Here is a 15,449-nt window from a genome sequence, read left to right on the forward strand (position 1 = left end):
CATGTGCCTCATCTGAGTTACATAAGAGTTTTTCTTAAGCAAAATTTTAGTTTATTTTAACCAAAAACATTTGATTCTGTCTATATATTAACAGGAGTCAAAGAATATTGAAATGCTAACATCTAGATGAAACACTTATATTAAGCACAAAAAAGATGAAATCAATTTTTATATACAGTAGATACTGGGACTTTGCAGATGTTCATTTCATTCTTTCATCCATTTCCAAGTAACCCTGGAGATCCCAAATATCTAATAAGGTTACAATTTTTCTGGGAAGCATAATTAGGAAACCAAAGAAATCACCTAGCTCAAATCTGAGCCTAGACCATCAGGTCAGCGCTTCTGCTTTCCAATGCACGTTTTCTGTTCTCTTGTTGATGTTTGGCTTCATTTGGTCCTCGCAAAAATAATACCAAGTAGGACATTCTCTCCTTTTTATAGACAAGGAAACTGAGATAATTATATACTGTCAGTATCAAAGAAGTTGGAGACTTGCAAAGATCTCAGGATATATTCCTTGCATGTGTCAATAAGTGCAGCATTCCATTATAGAATTATTAATACATTCAAATAATTTTATCTCATTCTTCACTCGCAAAGCAGCTGCATGAAAAGCAAAACAGCATGCAACTCCTATAGTATGCAGATGCATCTCAAAACTCAGATGTGCATGAGACAGTAGAGAGCTAACTAAATGTGAAGTAGCAACCACATATTTAATAATAGTTTTAATGGTATAAAAAATAAAAGCCCCAAATATCCCTCCTCTATTTAGGAACTGATGCTACATTTCTCTGTTCCTTCTTATTTGGATAACTATTATATGTGTGTATATACGTATGTATGTGAGGAATTGTTTTTTGGGTTTTTGTGTGTGTGGGTTTTTTTTGGAAAGGCGAATTTAAAATTCTTCTATGTAAAGCTAACTCTTTAAGAATGAAAGATTCTGTGATAGACACCTTTCTATACTGTTTAAAAGAAAAGAAAGTAGGATTCAACATTAAAGATTAGACTTAACCCAACTGTTAACATGAATTCAATATATCGTTACACTGAATTAATTTGCACAAGTCACCAGCTTCTGTGGTTACCTGCTACACCTGCAAAATGAGGGGATTTGCAATAATATCCCTAATATCCATTGCATACCACTATTTATGACTATCCACACACCAATTATAACTGATTACATTTACCAGACTAAACAGTAGAGATAAAAGAGTACTTCAATTTGGATAGGTATGGCAGACTTTGCAAGTCAGAAAATAACTATTGAGTGAAACTGCAAGAATTTCGCAAAATAACCTAAGTAATGTGCATTGTAGAATGTTGCAATTATATGCATAATAGCATTTCAGCTGAACAACTTAAAATCATTTGCCTCTCTAAAATAAAATAAATCAATAAATCTAATTTTCCATGGAAATTGTGTATATTTTGTACCACGTGTTAATTGCTGTATCCCAATAGTTTGAAAGGTACATTATCAGTAAACAGTATAAATCTTGCCCAGTGCCTAAATAATAGTGTTGAAAGTTAACTCCATTTGATTTATGATATTGTGTAGAGTTCTTAGAATCTAAAAGTCTAATTCCACTGGCATGTGCAGTCTATTGGTTCCTGGAGAGTGTACATGATCTCAGTGCCATTTCCTGAACAAAAAAGAGGCACAGTCAGGTTTCTCACTCCATTCTCACGACAGCACTTGCAGAATCTTAGATGGCTCTCAATGTTGATGTTGTATATGGTAGCTGATGGGCATTTCCCATCACAAGATGCAACATTTACCTATAAGAGGAGACAATGAGAAAAGTCTTAAAATTTAAAGATCTGGTTACTCGATTCTACTAAGAAGTCAAATGAAGGCAAGGCTTTCTTGTCACTTTAACTCTCAAGCTTCTGTGTGTGAAAAGACTGCAAAACCTATTAGGTTGAAACTTAGTAACTTAGTTCCATGGCGATGCCTAAGACAGCAATGCCTACATAATTCAAAGTATAAAATGTGTTCACATGACTAGACAGTTGTCTGCAATATGTTAATCATAATCTAATGAGTCCATTGTAGCCCATATTATACCATGGCTCAAGTAGACTATGGAATTGGATAGGTCATAGTAAAGGAGGTAAAGTTAGAACTAGGACTTTTTTTTTTAATCTTCACCCAAGGATATTTTTTCCATTGCTTTTCAGAGAGAGAATGGAAGGGAGAGGGAGAAACATTGATGTGAGAGAGACACATTGACTGGTTGCCTCCTGCATGTGCCCCAGCTGGGGCCAGGGATGGAACCTGCAACCAAGGTACATGCCCTTGGCTGGAAGCAAACCCAGAGCCCTTTAGTCCATGGGCCGATGCTCTGACTACTGAGCCAAACAGGCTACGGCAAAACTAGGATTATTTTTTGCTGGGTGAAACTGCATAGTTAAGAAAATATGTAGTCAAATATTTTTAGATATAATTTCCATCTCTGGATTGCAGTTATCATTGAGAACTTTTGATTACTTATGCTAAGAATAATTCACAACTCTTCATGAACAAAATATTTTAATATTTAGGGATAACCTCAAAGTTAAATATTGTAAATGTTAGCATTTTGTTGGCTTATAAACATACTAGTGCTGCGACACATACATTTTTGGAAAGACGCCTGCCCTTTATGTAACAAATGGTATTTTTCTACTTACAGAGCTTTGACTTGTACAGTCCTGTTTCCTTATAACTGATTTAATGATCACTTTCTGGCATATTCTTTCTTCTCGTTTACCTGATAAAATATGGAATGTATTTATTCATTAAAAGGTCCATGTCAAATTGTTTATTTCAGTTAACATATGAATATATTGAAAATTGATATATTTACATAAAATATACTCCTATATTAAGAGATATTTAAAATTTCACTCATACATTTTATGTTCAATATTTATTTTCACCTAAATAGATTTTCTCTTAGATTTTCTAGCTTTACATTTATCTCTTTATCTTTTTCTCATAATAATCACCATAATCAAAAATCAAAAATAGTCTACACATACAGTAATGCTAACATCAACCTCTGTGTGGTATGCAGATAAATAGATAAAATATATATTTAAAATTCTAAAAATTAACATAATTTTTATAATGAATCATGGTATGTAGAAGTAAATATACATAATTAAGGCATCTGTACATATCTACATAAATTCATTTTGAAATTAAAAACTAATAAATTTAAAACCACATTATGCTAATGTATATAATAAAAAATCAAGCACGAATGTAATTGAACTATTTAACAACCATGCTTAAGTGTACGGATGAGTGATGTTAACTTAATTTTATGGCTCTGAAATGATCTCTCAGGATTTCAAATGAAAACACTTTGTATTAATTAATGACATATTAATATGCCTCTGTGTGTGATGGATTATCACTTGGTAATACACCAAGAATATGTAATTAATGTTGTAGGTAGTGGATATAAGTCTGAATCAGGCTGCAAAAATCCAGGTTTTTTTTCACTCTGATACTAACTTGTTTTGCCATTTTAGGAAAGCGACTGAATCATTGTGCTGAGTTACCGTGTTTGCCAAAGACTGGGTTTAGCTCTCCAGTTTTCAAATTATTTTATCCACAAAATCTTTGTTTAATTGAATACTTAAGCAAAATCCCAACATATAAAGTATATTAAAGTTAAGCTCCTCTGGTTCGAGCAAAGATTGCCTGAAATTAAACCGTTCTTCTCAAGGTCACCCTTCACCTTCAAATGCTAAATTCAAGGTCATATCTCAGTTCTCATTCCACTTGACTTCTCAGTATCATTCGACCCCGTTCATCACCCTCTCCCCCTCTCTGCACTCAGTAGGCTTCCAGAACACCTTCTTTGGTTCTTTCATCTCACTCGTGGCTCCTTCTCCATCTCCTGTGTTTGTTCTTTCTCCCTTCACTGACCTCCCAACTATAGTGCGACTCCAGGCTCAGTGTTGGTGACAGAGGGCAGACTGTTTTGTGCCTTAAGGTGCTTTCACTCGGTGGTTACTTCATGTAAGTTTAAGAAGAATAGTCTATGAAGAAAACATCTTTAACATCACCTATAGGACGACTTAAGGTCTTCTTTCTATCACCTTCATTCCTGTGCTACAAGCCAGACCTGCTATTTCCTTTGCTTTCAGCGCTCTTCATTCTTCCCGCGGGCCTCCTGAGGACATTCAGCCTCTACTCCAATGACACTCATTACAGAGGCATTCTTTAACCACTCACTTAAATGAGCAACCCAGGACTCTTCACTCTCTGCATTCCTTTTATTCTGCACTATTTTTCTTTAAATCATGACTACCTGACGTAATGGTTCATATTTAAATGTTCATTGTTTCTCCCCCTTCTTGACAATATGCCCTGCGCCTGCGGGCACTGTTTCATTCACTGCCCTAGCCCCGGTGCTAAAAGGCTGTCTGGGACGGTAAGCACTCAATAAAGATTGGTCTGATGAGCCATTTCACTCAATGAATAAAGTTAGGGCAGCATAAATGTATTCTTAATTGGCTGAATTTGTACCAAGAGGCACTTCCTATTCATTCCTCAGAGACTTTATTGTACCACGTCTTGTTTAGCACAGCGCCTGTGACGGCGCTCAGTGTCCGCGGTCCCCCATACAGCCGGGTCAGGCGACAGCAAAGACTGCAGACGGGCTCTCTGATACCAAAGCTGAAGCTTCTTACAGGGCCTTACACATCAGATAGGAAAAGCTGAGGTGACTTGTTACTATTCTGCAGCTTCAAAGAGCTCAGCAGAATTGAGAGACCCCAGGCCCAGGCACTGCGCAGGCCTTAATCTCTTATTGATGAGTGTGGTCAACTTTTCTGAACCTTATTCCCTCTTCTATAGGGGAGCCATACCTAACTTCCCACCTAGCTCGCGGAACTTGCGAAGACTGGTTGTAGCACTGTCTGCAATGGGCTTAATAGAGTGTCTACGTGTGACAGGCAATAAATGGTACTGATGCAGTCAGTCACACAGATCTTCTCCTGCCCACCCTCAGAAAACATAAATGTGCTCACTTCTCTAATAATTAACATGGAGTTACAGAGTCCAAGGTCTTAACATTGGCTATATGATTCTACTCCTGTATGTCACACCTAAAGAGGGGACTAGAGTGGGGAAGCAGAGGAAACAGAAGTGAGATCATAAAAATATAAACTTCCTCAGATTCTGGGGCCTAATTTCATTCCTTGGGCTCCTGATACAGTAACTATAGGATACACATTAGTTTACATTGGATGCATAGCATACTGAATTAAGATTGTTTTTTTCTAACAGAAAATGTGTAATTAGTGTGTGTCTAAGAGTCCCAGTAATTAAAAATGTATAAATGCATTATACTACTTACAAAAGTCCTAACAATAAAAACTGTTCTCGGTGGAAATACTCCTATGTACTTCAGACATGACCTCATTTGGAGCTAGGGTCTTCACAGAGGTAACCAAGTGAAAATGAGGTCATTAGGATATACACTAACCAGTATGACTGATGTCCTTATAAAGGGGGAATTTGGAGATGCACATACAAGGAGAACACCGTGTGAACATGAAGACAGCCCTCTGCAAGCTAAGGAGAGAGGCCTGCAGCAGATCTTTCCCTCAGCAGGAACCAGTCCCGTCGACCTCTTTGTTTTAGGCTTCTAACCTCCAGAGCTGAGAGGCAATAAATTTCTAAGCCTCCCAGCTTGTGGTACTTGGTTACGGCAGCACTAGCAAACTAATACAATATCAAATTATATGTCAGGCCATCTTATGTTGAACTTTTTGTTTATTGTGAGTAGGTTTGTGTGGGTCGGATTTGGATTTTCACATTTATGTCAATAAAAGCTCAGTCATTCTGGCTCTGCTGCTGATCAGATCTCATCAAACAGCTTCTGCCTCCCTTCAAACTTATTCGGGTGCTGTCCCAGAATGTCACGAGTGGTTAGGAAGCAGGCTGCGAAACAGGTCTGGAGTGGAATCCCCATGGCTCACAAGAATATGAGTTGGAAAAGTTACTTAACCTCTCTAAGCTGAAAATCAGGATAAATTCACTGGAATCAAGATAATTTCATTTGAATTTTCTGAGTCATAGGGTGTAGAAAACTTAGGAGAGCTCAGGATTTATAAACTGTTATTATATTCAATAGCATATATAATAATTTTGTATCAATATTTTAGTACATTTTAAAATTCTGTTCAGTGTGACTGTACAGCTCTAAATAGACAAGACTATTTCTTACGTATTTATGGGATTTAGCCCTTCATGAAGGAAGCTCAGAAATCTCCCTCTAGAGGCACAACAATTTGTATGTAAGAAGCCACCCTACGCCACAGCATCATTAACCTCACTGTGTTGTCCCCCTTTTCCTGAAAGCTTCTCTAAGCAATTTAAAAATTGCTGTCTATGCTGTTTCCTAAAACTCCCATTTTTATCTTGACATAAATTCATAATCACTTTAAAAAGGAAAAAAATGGCTGCATGAATGCCCTTGTGTTTTATTTCAGTCATTAAAATCATTAAAAATCACTATGAAATAAACTTTAGAATTTAAACTAATGTAAAATATATTACCTGCTGCACATAACTTTATCAAAATGATTACTGCGAAGTTTTACATTTAGGATTTAAATATACTCGTTAAATTAGCATTTCTCAAATGTATCACACAGAACCATAGACTTGCCCTGATAAGTTTGGAAAATACTGCACTCTGCATGTCCTTTTGGGGGTGCAATGACATTCTCATCATAGCCTACTCAAGCTTGTGTAGTTCAGCATATTCCAAGTAAATCTGACCATATAAACTTAAACCTGCTAAAGTCCTATGCACTGCCTTTTGGAAAATGCAACAATGAAGAAATTTCTAATATTTAAATTAAAATTTATCTAAAAAACACTTTAGAAGATAAAGATTAAATTACAAAATAATCAGCGACATGACACAAATACATTTAAATAACACACATTATAAAATTTGTTTCCCTCCATATATCATAGGAACTGAATTTTATGGGAAAAATTATAGAACAATTAAAACTAATCTATCAAATTAATCAATGTAATACGTCCTCACTTACAGATCTTGCAACAGCCTTCGTAATAAAGTTTTACAACCCCTTCGTTCTAGGAAGAGAGAGGCATAAAGTCAAAACTCAGTGTTTGCCCATTTTCTCTTAAACTAGAAATAGAAAACTAACTTTCTCAATATTTTTATTAAGTATCAGAAGTCTTTACAGGAAAATGACTGGCCTATAACAAGTTTTAATGAGAGTTCTTTTTTTAAAAAATTAGGAGCAGATATTTGTTTGAAACTTTATTTCTTCATTAGTAACACGAAAGAGTGCAAAAACATTAACTTACTTAAAAGAACACATTTTAAACACGACAAAACACTTCTTACCAAAGCAAAGTACTAATAGGTACTCTAAGTAGAGGCCATTATGTTTTTCAACTCCTCAAAATAATATAAGCGACTCTATGAGACCAGACTAAGTTTCTGAACATAATTGAATGTTAAAATTGTGTATCTTTTTATTTAATATCTTATTATTTAAAAAATCTCTCTACTTCAGGATCGCTCCTGCCTAAGGCATCCTCACTAGAAGAGGGCGTCTTGAAAAACAGTCAGCGAGACTATGCGGTTTCTCTGCACTTAGGAAAACATCGCCCCACGCGCCAGAGCAAAGCTTACTTTTCATTAATAGTACTGTCTACTAAATAACTAAAGCTACAGAGAATCTTTTTAAAAAAATTGTATCATTTTCACACGGGAAAGAAAGTTGTTCTGGCAACTTTCAAAGTTGTAATAAAAAGGGGGAAAAATTGCATCACTTTGAAAAATCTCCTCTCCCAGCAGACTCTTCTCTGAGAGAATAGGGACCTGGGAGAACAAAATGAAAGGACCAGCAAGCCTCTGATCCACGCTGAGCTCCACAGGCCGTGCTCGCAGGGGCCAAGGCAGGTGGCACCTAGGCCAGCATGCACTAAGAGTGAGTCTCACCCGGCCAGCGTGGCTCAGGGCTGATCCCCGAGATTGGGGTTGGATTCCGGATCAAGGCACAGGCCCGGGTTGCGGGCTCCAGCCCCAGCTGGGGGCGTGCAGGAGGCAGCTGATCAATGACTCATCACTGATGTTTCTATCTCTCTCTCCCTCTCCCTTCCTCTCTCTGAAATCAATAAAAATACATTTAAAAAATAAAATTAAAATAAAAGTGAATTACGTCATAAATCTGGCTGTGTTTAAGGAAAATTGTCCAAGCTCTGATTGATCCATGTATTGATCCATATTGAGAAAGAGGCTAGGTCTGCTGATCAAATGATTTTTTGATAATACTTTATCTACATATTAAAACCCAGAGATAATATGATGTCTATTCAGGGAAAGTGAAAATTATTTGGAATACCATATATAATTCAAAATGGCAAATTGAGGAAATACAATAGAGCTTTTATGTATACATGAAAATAAAATACCAAAATAAATAAGCTACAATGTATGTATGACCTTGGAAAACATTATTTTCTAAATTATATTTAATACTAAATTTTCTTAGATATAACAAAGTACAAACCATTTTGCATTCAGTCTCATTAAAAGGGGGACAGACCATACTGTAGTTCAGAATCATTGTTCCTTCATCAGTCTTAACACATTCATACGTGGTACAATTATAGTGCCACATACTCCCCTCCTACAAATAAAAGAGAAAGTAACTCTTTTGCTATTAAAATCTGCTACATTTCTTAAGTAGAATATTTCCTATCCTACTAAATCAAAAGTCAAGATGCAGAAAACTTCTTGTTACATAAAATGTCCATCTGGAAATGTCCACAAATTTAACTTAAATGATTAAAAATACATATATGTAGAGTGTGTGTGTGTGTGTGTTTGGTTTCATACTAGAACTGAGATGTAAATGTGAAGTAAAACAATAGAGAGGAAAGAAGCAAAAGGCATCTGTTTCTGCTACAAAATTAATTATCTAATTTGGTCAAGTGTCAAAGGTCCTTCTCTCCTATTTCCCTCACTAATTATAAAACAACAAATCATATTATGTAACACAGTTCCTTTCTTGAGACTTGTTTATTCTTTCTTCCACTCCCTTATCAGCAAAATATTAAAAAATCTTCAGATGATAGTGATTATTGACTTATGGTTCTAGTTTTGTATACCTTATGGTTACTTTGGAACCTATTCCTAATCTTTTAACTTTTAAGCATAATAGCTGTTTATTTCATTCCTGATGTCAGAATTCCTATTTAGAAATAAAATCAGCTAAACAATTATTACATAATTATTGGGCTATAATTGTTGATCTATACTTTTATTTTTTATAACATGCATTTTAAAATGCTAGTCAAACTCTGTCTTGAAGATTTCTTGTGGACCAGTAAAGAATTTTAACTAACTTCCTGTTCTCTAAATTTTCTTTTATGAATGGCTTCAGGTCCTTTAGGAATCTTAATTGGAAAAAAATCTGTAAGTCTAGGTGTAAAAGATAAAATATTCAAATTCAAGAAACACAATAATATCTGATTTGTCTGAAATTTTAAAAATCAGTTGTTCCATAGAAATTAGATTTCTAGATGACTGTATCTTGTCCACTATAAGTGTGCTCTATATGTGTATGTTTATTGTATGCAGAACTCTGCGTGTATGTGTGACAGTTTTCACACTTATTTCACTTAAGAATGCCTTCTTCAGAAAATAGCATGAAAAACTGCCATCCAAGGAGTATATTTTTAGGAAATAAGGAATTCATACCTCATATATCACTGATGTTCCATTTTCCATTTGAAATTTGCAGGATACATTTTTGCAGGTGCCACAACAATCATAATCACTTGGAGATGGAGTATATACCTGGTGCTGTGTATGACAATACATTGAATTAGCCCACAGCAATACCAATATATAATTAATTAATTCTGAAAGTGCTTCCCAACATAAATATATGCCCTCTCAGAACACCTGTAAGCATTTCTAAGGTTGAATTTAAAGCACTTAATATAAGAATTCACTTTATGTAGCTATATTAGAAACGAAGGAGATGTTAACTTTCACGTCTACCAGCCAAGATTCATCAAGCAGGTGTAACAAGCAAGCTGTAGATCTTAAGATTTCTGAAGCTCAAGGTCATACACAAGAAAAGGAAAAATCTGCACTATGTAGATATGTTACACATCAATAGATTACTGAAGAACTATTCAAGTGTATATTTTCAATTTATGAGGTATTCCCTAGTTCAAATTCTATAGCTGCCATGTTAAGATTGATTAACTTGGTAGAAGGGGTCAATGGGGGGAAAAGGGACATCTGTAACACCTTCAACAATAAAGATAAATTTTTAAAAATTCAAAAAAAGACACTGTCGAGTATGATAAATGATGGCCATATGGGATGGAAATAAAAAACAGTTGTCCATAACTTTTTAGAGAAGAGTAATGGAAAGGAGTGGGAATAGACACTGCTCACCATGAAAGGGGGAGCGGAGAACAGCCTTTTAAGTTACTCAGAGTCTATAAACAGAGTTTCTTGTAAACATGCATACAGCCGTCTCTCCGTTTCTAATTCCACTTTAGCAGGAAAGTTCCTTGTTGTCTCTTGAGCCTTTGCGTCTACCACATTCTGCATACTGATATCTGCATTTAGGTCTTATCTCAAATGTCACCTATGAGAAGGCCTGTCATGACAACCTGCTGTAAAATAGCAAGAATCCTTCCTACTTTGTGTGCCTTCACCCTGCTTCTTTCCTTATTTTTCCTTATAGCACTTAAATGTCAATTATACTAAGTTGTACATGTATTTCTGTAGTGTCTGTCACCTCTCACTATAATAAGTTGTGTGAGAAGAAGGACTTTGATTTCTGTCTGTTATCTTTTCGGTGTGTAAAACTTTGCCTGGTGCTTAGCAGATGCTCAGGACATTTTATTGAATGACTAAAATATGGACAGATGGTAATGAAAGGTTCTTAAATAAAATCTTATTGTTTATGAAAAAAAAAGATTGATTAACTCTCACCAGAATGACTTATAATGAATACTTACAATGTCACATTCTTTTGAACAATTCACCATTGTAAAATTCAGAGTGTGAAAGCCTGTATAGTTATCTTTTTCTTCCAGACATTCTATTGTATAACAAAAGTCCCCTTCCAAATACTTTATCATAGATTGGCCAGGATTCAATACTGATACTTCTTGAAACACACACACATCATCTTTTTCTAAGAAAAGAAAAACAGTCAACAGAAAGTACAATATTGAGTTTTTAATTAATGGGATTTTAATTTAAATCTGTGTTTTCATTATGATGTGCCATTTTTTCAAAACCAATGAAGACCTTCTGCTTTATACATTGTTACTAACTCAAGAGTTTACTTAATAATGAATGTAGCACATTTATTCCTTAACATGCAATAAGAAATTGGTCTATAAACTCAACTGCTACTTACTGATTGAACTTCCTCCAGAAGCTATACTTTATAATAAATTCCAGAATTTTAGACCTAAGAAATTGTCAAGCTACTTGCTGTTCCCTCTTCCAGAAATATAACATGACAATTTGGGGGAGTTCATATAGATGGAGACCAAATCTAAATTAATAGTAAGTAGGAGGTCTCTTCATGATGTGATTCTGTTACATTTCATGGTTTTTAATTGTTATTTTGAGAATAAATTTTCAATTTTATTGTATTGCAAAATAAGTAGTCATGTAAATCACACTTCTTGATGAAGGCAGCTGATAATGTGCTACCATATCATTGACAGGATCATGTTAGGGCAGGCAAGACAGTGATGGAGAAGTCAGTTCAGAAAATCTTTGTGCTTCAACACTGAACTTAAGCCTTGTCTCATATAAAAATACAAGTTTCAAGCTGTTGGACAGAAATTTTATTTTCTATTAACTTACTAATACTTAATGTGAAGAGTTGTTATTTCATAGAAAAACCAACTCTTTTGCAATGTTAACATCAATAATAATAAAACAGTGAGCAAAAACTCTCTCATTTATATATGTCTATTTTTAAAAAATTAAGTACATAGGAACCCTAGCATCAACTTTAAATACTGCGATGTTTCTGAAAAATAATATTTATTTTCCTGTCCTGTATCAAATTTCTCAGGACATTTAGAAATATTACAGAAGAGGGAAGTGAAAAGTAATAGTACATTTATATACTTAAATACTGGCAAATGGCTTAAAATATGTAATACATCTCAAATGAAATTATTTTAAATTTATTGATAGTGAACATTGCCAATAATATTCATTATCATTTAAAAGTTATAAAGGACATAGTTACCACAGAGATACTGCACACATCCACAGTCACTCTGAAAGCTATGGTCTATTGCAGTAAATTCTCCCTATTAGAAAGATGATTATTATAATTATTATTATTAAATGACATCATATGACTCCTTATATGACAACTGTAAAAAACACACAATATAATATTTAATAAGCTGCCTACCACACAATCAGACACATAGCTTAATAAATCTTTGATAGTGAACAGTCTTGGAATAACCTGGTGCTCATGTAATTCATAGCTCATGGGGAAAAATCACAATAAACAATGTGAGCATGGATCATTTAATCCCTATAAACTTTAATTTCTTATCTATTAAATGAGTGAAGGCAGATAAAATGATCTTTATCATCTGTTCTAACTTTAAAATATTGCTTGATTCTGAGTTTCTAGCAGGCAATTAGCAAGAAAATGCTTGCTAATCCCGGAAACCTTGCTTGGGGGAAATGGCCTCAGTCTTTCTGTAGAAGTGGTCCAGAGCTCCGATGTCCGCATCTGAGCAAGGCTGGAGCCGAAGAGCATGGTACAGTGATTAATAGCACGGACTCAGTAGCAAGACCGCCCTTGTGCTGGTCTTGCTCTGCTACTTACCAGCTGTGTGATGTATGTAGAACTACATTTTAAGCATCAACTTTTCCTGGGTGCCTTTAATTTTCATAAGATCAGTAATAAAATGAATTTGATTCTTGACATAAATTATTCAAATAAATTCATAGTAATATATAAAGGACATTTTTCTCCGTAAGCCAATAATATCCTACTTTTCACAGTGCTTTACAAGTTATAAAGTAGTTGTGTAAACATTAACTCATATGAGGTTTTATGATTTTTTAGTCATTACACAAGTCCTTACTTAGCCAGTCTGCTCCCCAGGCCCTTCACTTACAAAGCGGGGATAATAATACTGCCTGACCTTTAGGATTGTTGAAGAGAAATAAATGGGTCAGTATATGTAAAGAGCTCAGAATAGGGCAGACACACAGAAAGTGCTGTATAACCTTTAGCTGTAGTAAATTGTTGTGATGAACCAGTACTCAAACTGTGCCCTACTCAGAAGGGTGTAGGTTCCTCTCAAGTGTAGGACCAGGCTTAAAGTTTCAAGAACTACATTTTAAGCATCAAGTTTTCCTGGGTACATCTAAGTTTCATAAGATCAGTAATAAAATGAACTTGATTCTTGACATAAGAAATTATTCAAATAAATTCATAGTAATATATAAAGGGCACTTTTCTCTGTAAGCTAATAATATCCTACTTTTCACAGTGCTTTACAAGTTGTAAAGTAGTTGCATAAACATTAACTCATGAGGTTTTATGATTTTTTTAGTCATTACACAATTCCAATGAGATTGGGAATAAAATGTGAGAAATATGGGGTTGAAAAATAATAAATTAAATTCTCTCACTGTATTAGCTACTCCAAAAGATTAGATAAGGAGGTATTGGGTTCATAAAGTCACATATCCACTTGTTTTTAAGAATTAAATCCACAATGTACAATGTGCCTTCCCAAGTTTAGGCTTAAATCTTCTGTTCTTTCCTTCTACACTATTTCCTTTGGATCTTATCCACATATTTAGTTACACTTCTGTTTTCATAAGTACCCAATTTCACCAAGAGGAAACATTCCTTAATTGTTCTAGCAGTACTTAATATTACATCAAATATGATGTGTTGTTTTTTGGTTTGTTTTTTTTACTCCTTTAAAGTCAGTAGCAAAATTGCCATCATCTGTTTCACTTTTTAGCTTTATGAATAGTGCTGCTGTGAACATTCATGTGTGAGCTTTTGTGTGGGCGTGTGTTTTCATTTCTCCTGTGTATATACCTAGGAGTGGAATCGCTGGGCCACATGATAACTCTATATTGAACCTTTTGAGTAACTATGAGGCTATTTTCCAAAGCAGCTGTACCATTTTACAATCCCACCAGTAACGTATGAAGGTTCCAATGTCTCTACATTCTTACCTACATGTATTAATAGCTGTCTTTTTAGTATAAAGTGGTAAGTCACTGTGGTTTTGATTTGCATTTAACTGATAGCTAATGATGTCAGTTAAAGAATATTTTCTTGTGCTATTGGCCATTGTATACCTTTATTTTGGATAAATGTCTAGGTATATCCATACAACGGAATGTTACTTAACAGCAAAAAGGAATGAAGTACTGATACATGGAACACCACGAATCAGCCTTGAAAATCTTATGCTAAGTGAAAGGAATTACAAAAGACTACATAATACATGATCTCATTTATATAAAATGCCAAGAATAGACAAATATATATAGATAAAAAGTAGATTAGTGATTTCCTATGGCTGGAGAGTTTGATGATAAGTGAGGAGTGACTGCTAATAGGTAAAGTTTCTTTTGGGGGTGATAAAATTGTTCTAAAATTAATTGTTGATGGTCACATAATTCTATGAATACACTAAACACCACTGAATTGTATACTTTAAATAACTGAATTGTATTGTAATGTGAATTATATTTCAATAAAACTGTTACTGAAAAGAAAAAAAAGAAATACTGCAAAAGCCTAACACAGACTCTTTAGGTTGAAATATATCTGTTCTCTGTGTAAAAAATTAATATGATGTTAAATATATACATATATCATCTTAGGCACTGAAACAAACACCCATCATTCAGAATGAGTTCCCAGGAACAGTGAATGGGTCAAGCCCATGCTCGTGTGGACCAATTACTGTTAAAACTAAATTATCATGTGTGGATGGTTGCATATATTCCAGTAAAATGTAAGGATATTGAAACTACCAGTTATATTGTGTGTTCCCAGAATGATGCTACTATATAGAACGCATTCCATAACTTTTTAATATTGAGCAACGTCAAAGCGTGATTCATAAATAATATTCAGACATTGAACATTGAGCTGGTAATAAACTAGATGGACCAGCAGCTAAGATAAATGTTGGGGAGGCAGAAGAACACAGAGAAAGGGTAAGTGGCAAATGGCGGAAACCCACTAAATGGCGGTGGGGGGACAACAGGGAAAGGGAAGAACACACAGGAATGTGATTCCCTGGTTGGCGGTTAGACCTAGGTAGGCAGTAAAGGCACATACAAAAGAAAGCATCATTAAGGTAACAACCACACCAGGTTAAAAAA

General features: G+C 34.8%; 1 protein-coding gene across 4 annotated transcripts in view; it reads right to left on the reverse strand.

The window, feature by feature from the left end:
- Positions 1-1,590: 1,590 nt before the first annotated feature.
- Positions 1,591-15,449, reverse strand: part of OTOGL (otogelin like) — a 120,770-nt gene continuing 106,911 nt past the window's right edge. For all 4 annotated transcript variants that reach the window (XM_087813873.1, XM_087813871.1, XM_016199465.2 and 1 more), the window contains 7 exons: positions 12,310-12,373; positions 11,051-11,229; positions 9,768-9,872; positions 8,575-8,694; positions 7,081-7,126; positions 2,686-2,765; positions 1,591-1,791 (listed from right to left, as the gene is read on the reverse strand). In XM_087813873.1, coding sequence (XP_087669999.1) covers positions 1,591-1,791; positions 2,686-2,765; positions 7,081-7,126; positions 8,575-8,694; positions 9,768-9,872; positions 11,051-11,229; positions 12,310-12,373 — 795 coding nt within the window. The remainder of the gene's footprint in view (positions 1,792-2,685; positions 2,766-7,080; positions 7,127-8,574; positions 8,695-9,767; positions 9,873-11,050; positions 11,230-12,309; positions 12,374-15,449) is intronic.

The sequence above is a fragment of the Miniopterus natalensis genome, chromosome 2, assembly GCF_054644295.1.
Source record: "Miniopterus natalensis isolate mMinNat1 chromosome 2, mMinNat1.hap1, whole genome shotgun sequence".
Lineage (NCBI taxonomy): Eukaryota > Metazoa > Chordata > Mammalia > Chiroptera > Miniopteridae > Miniopterus > Miniopterus natalensis.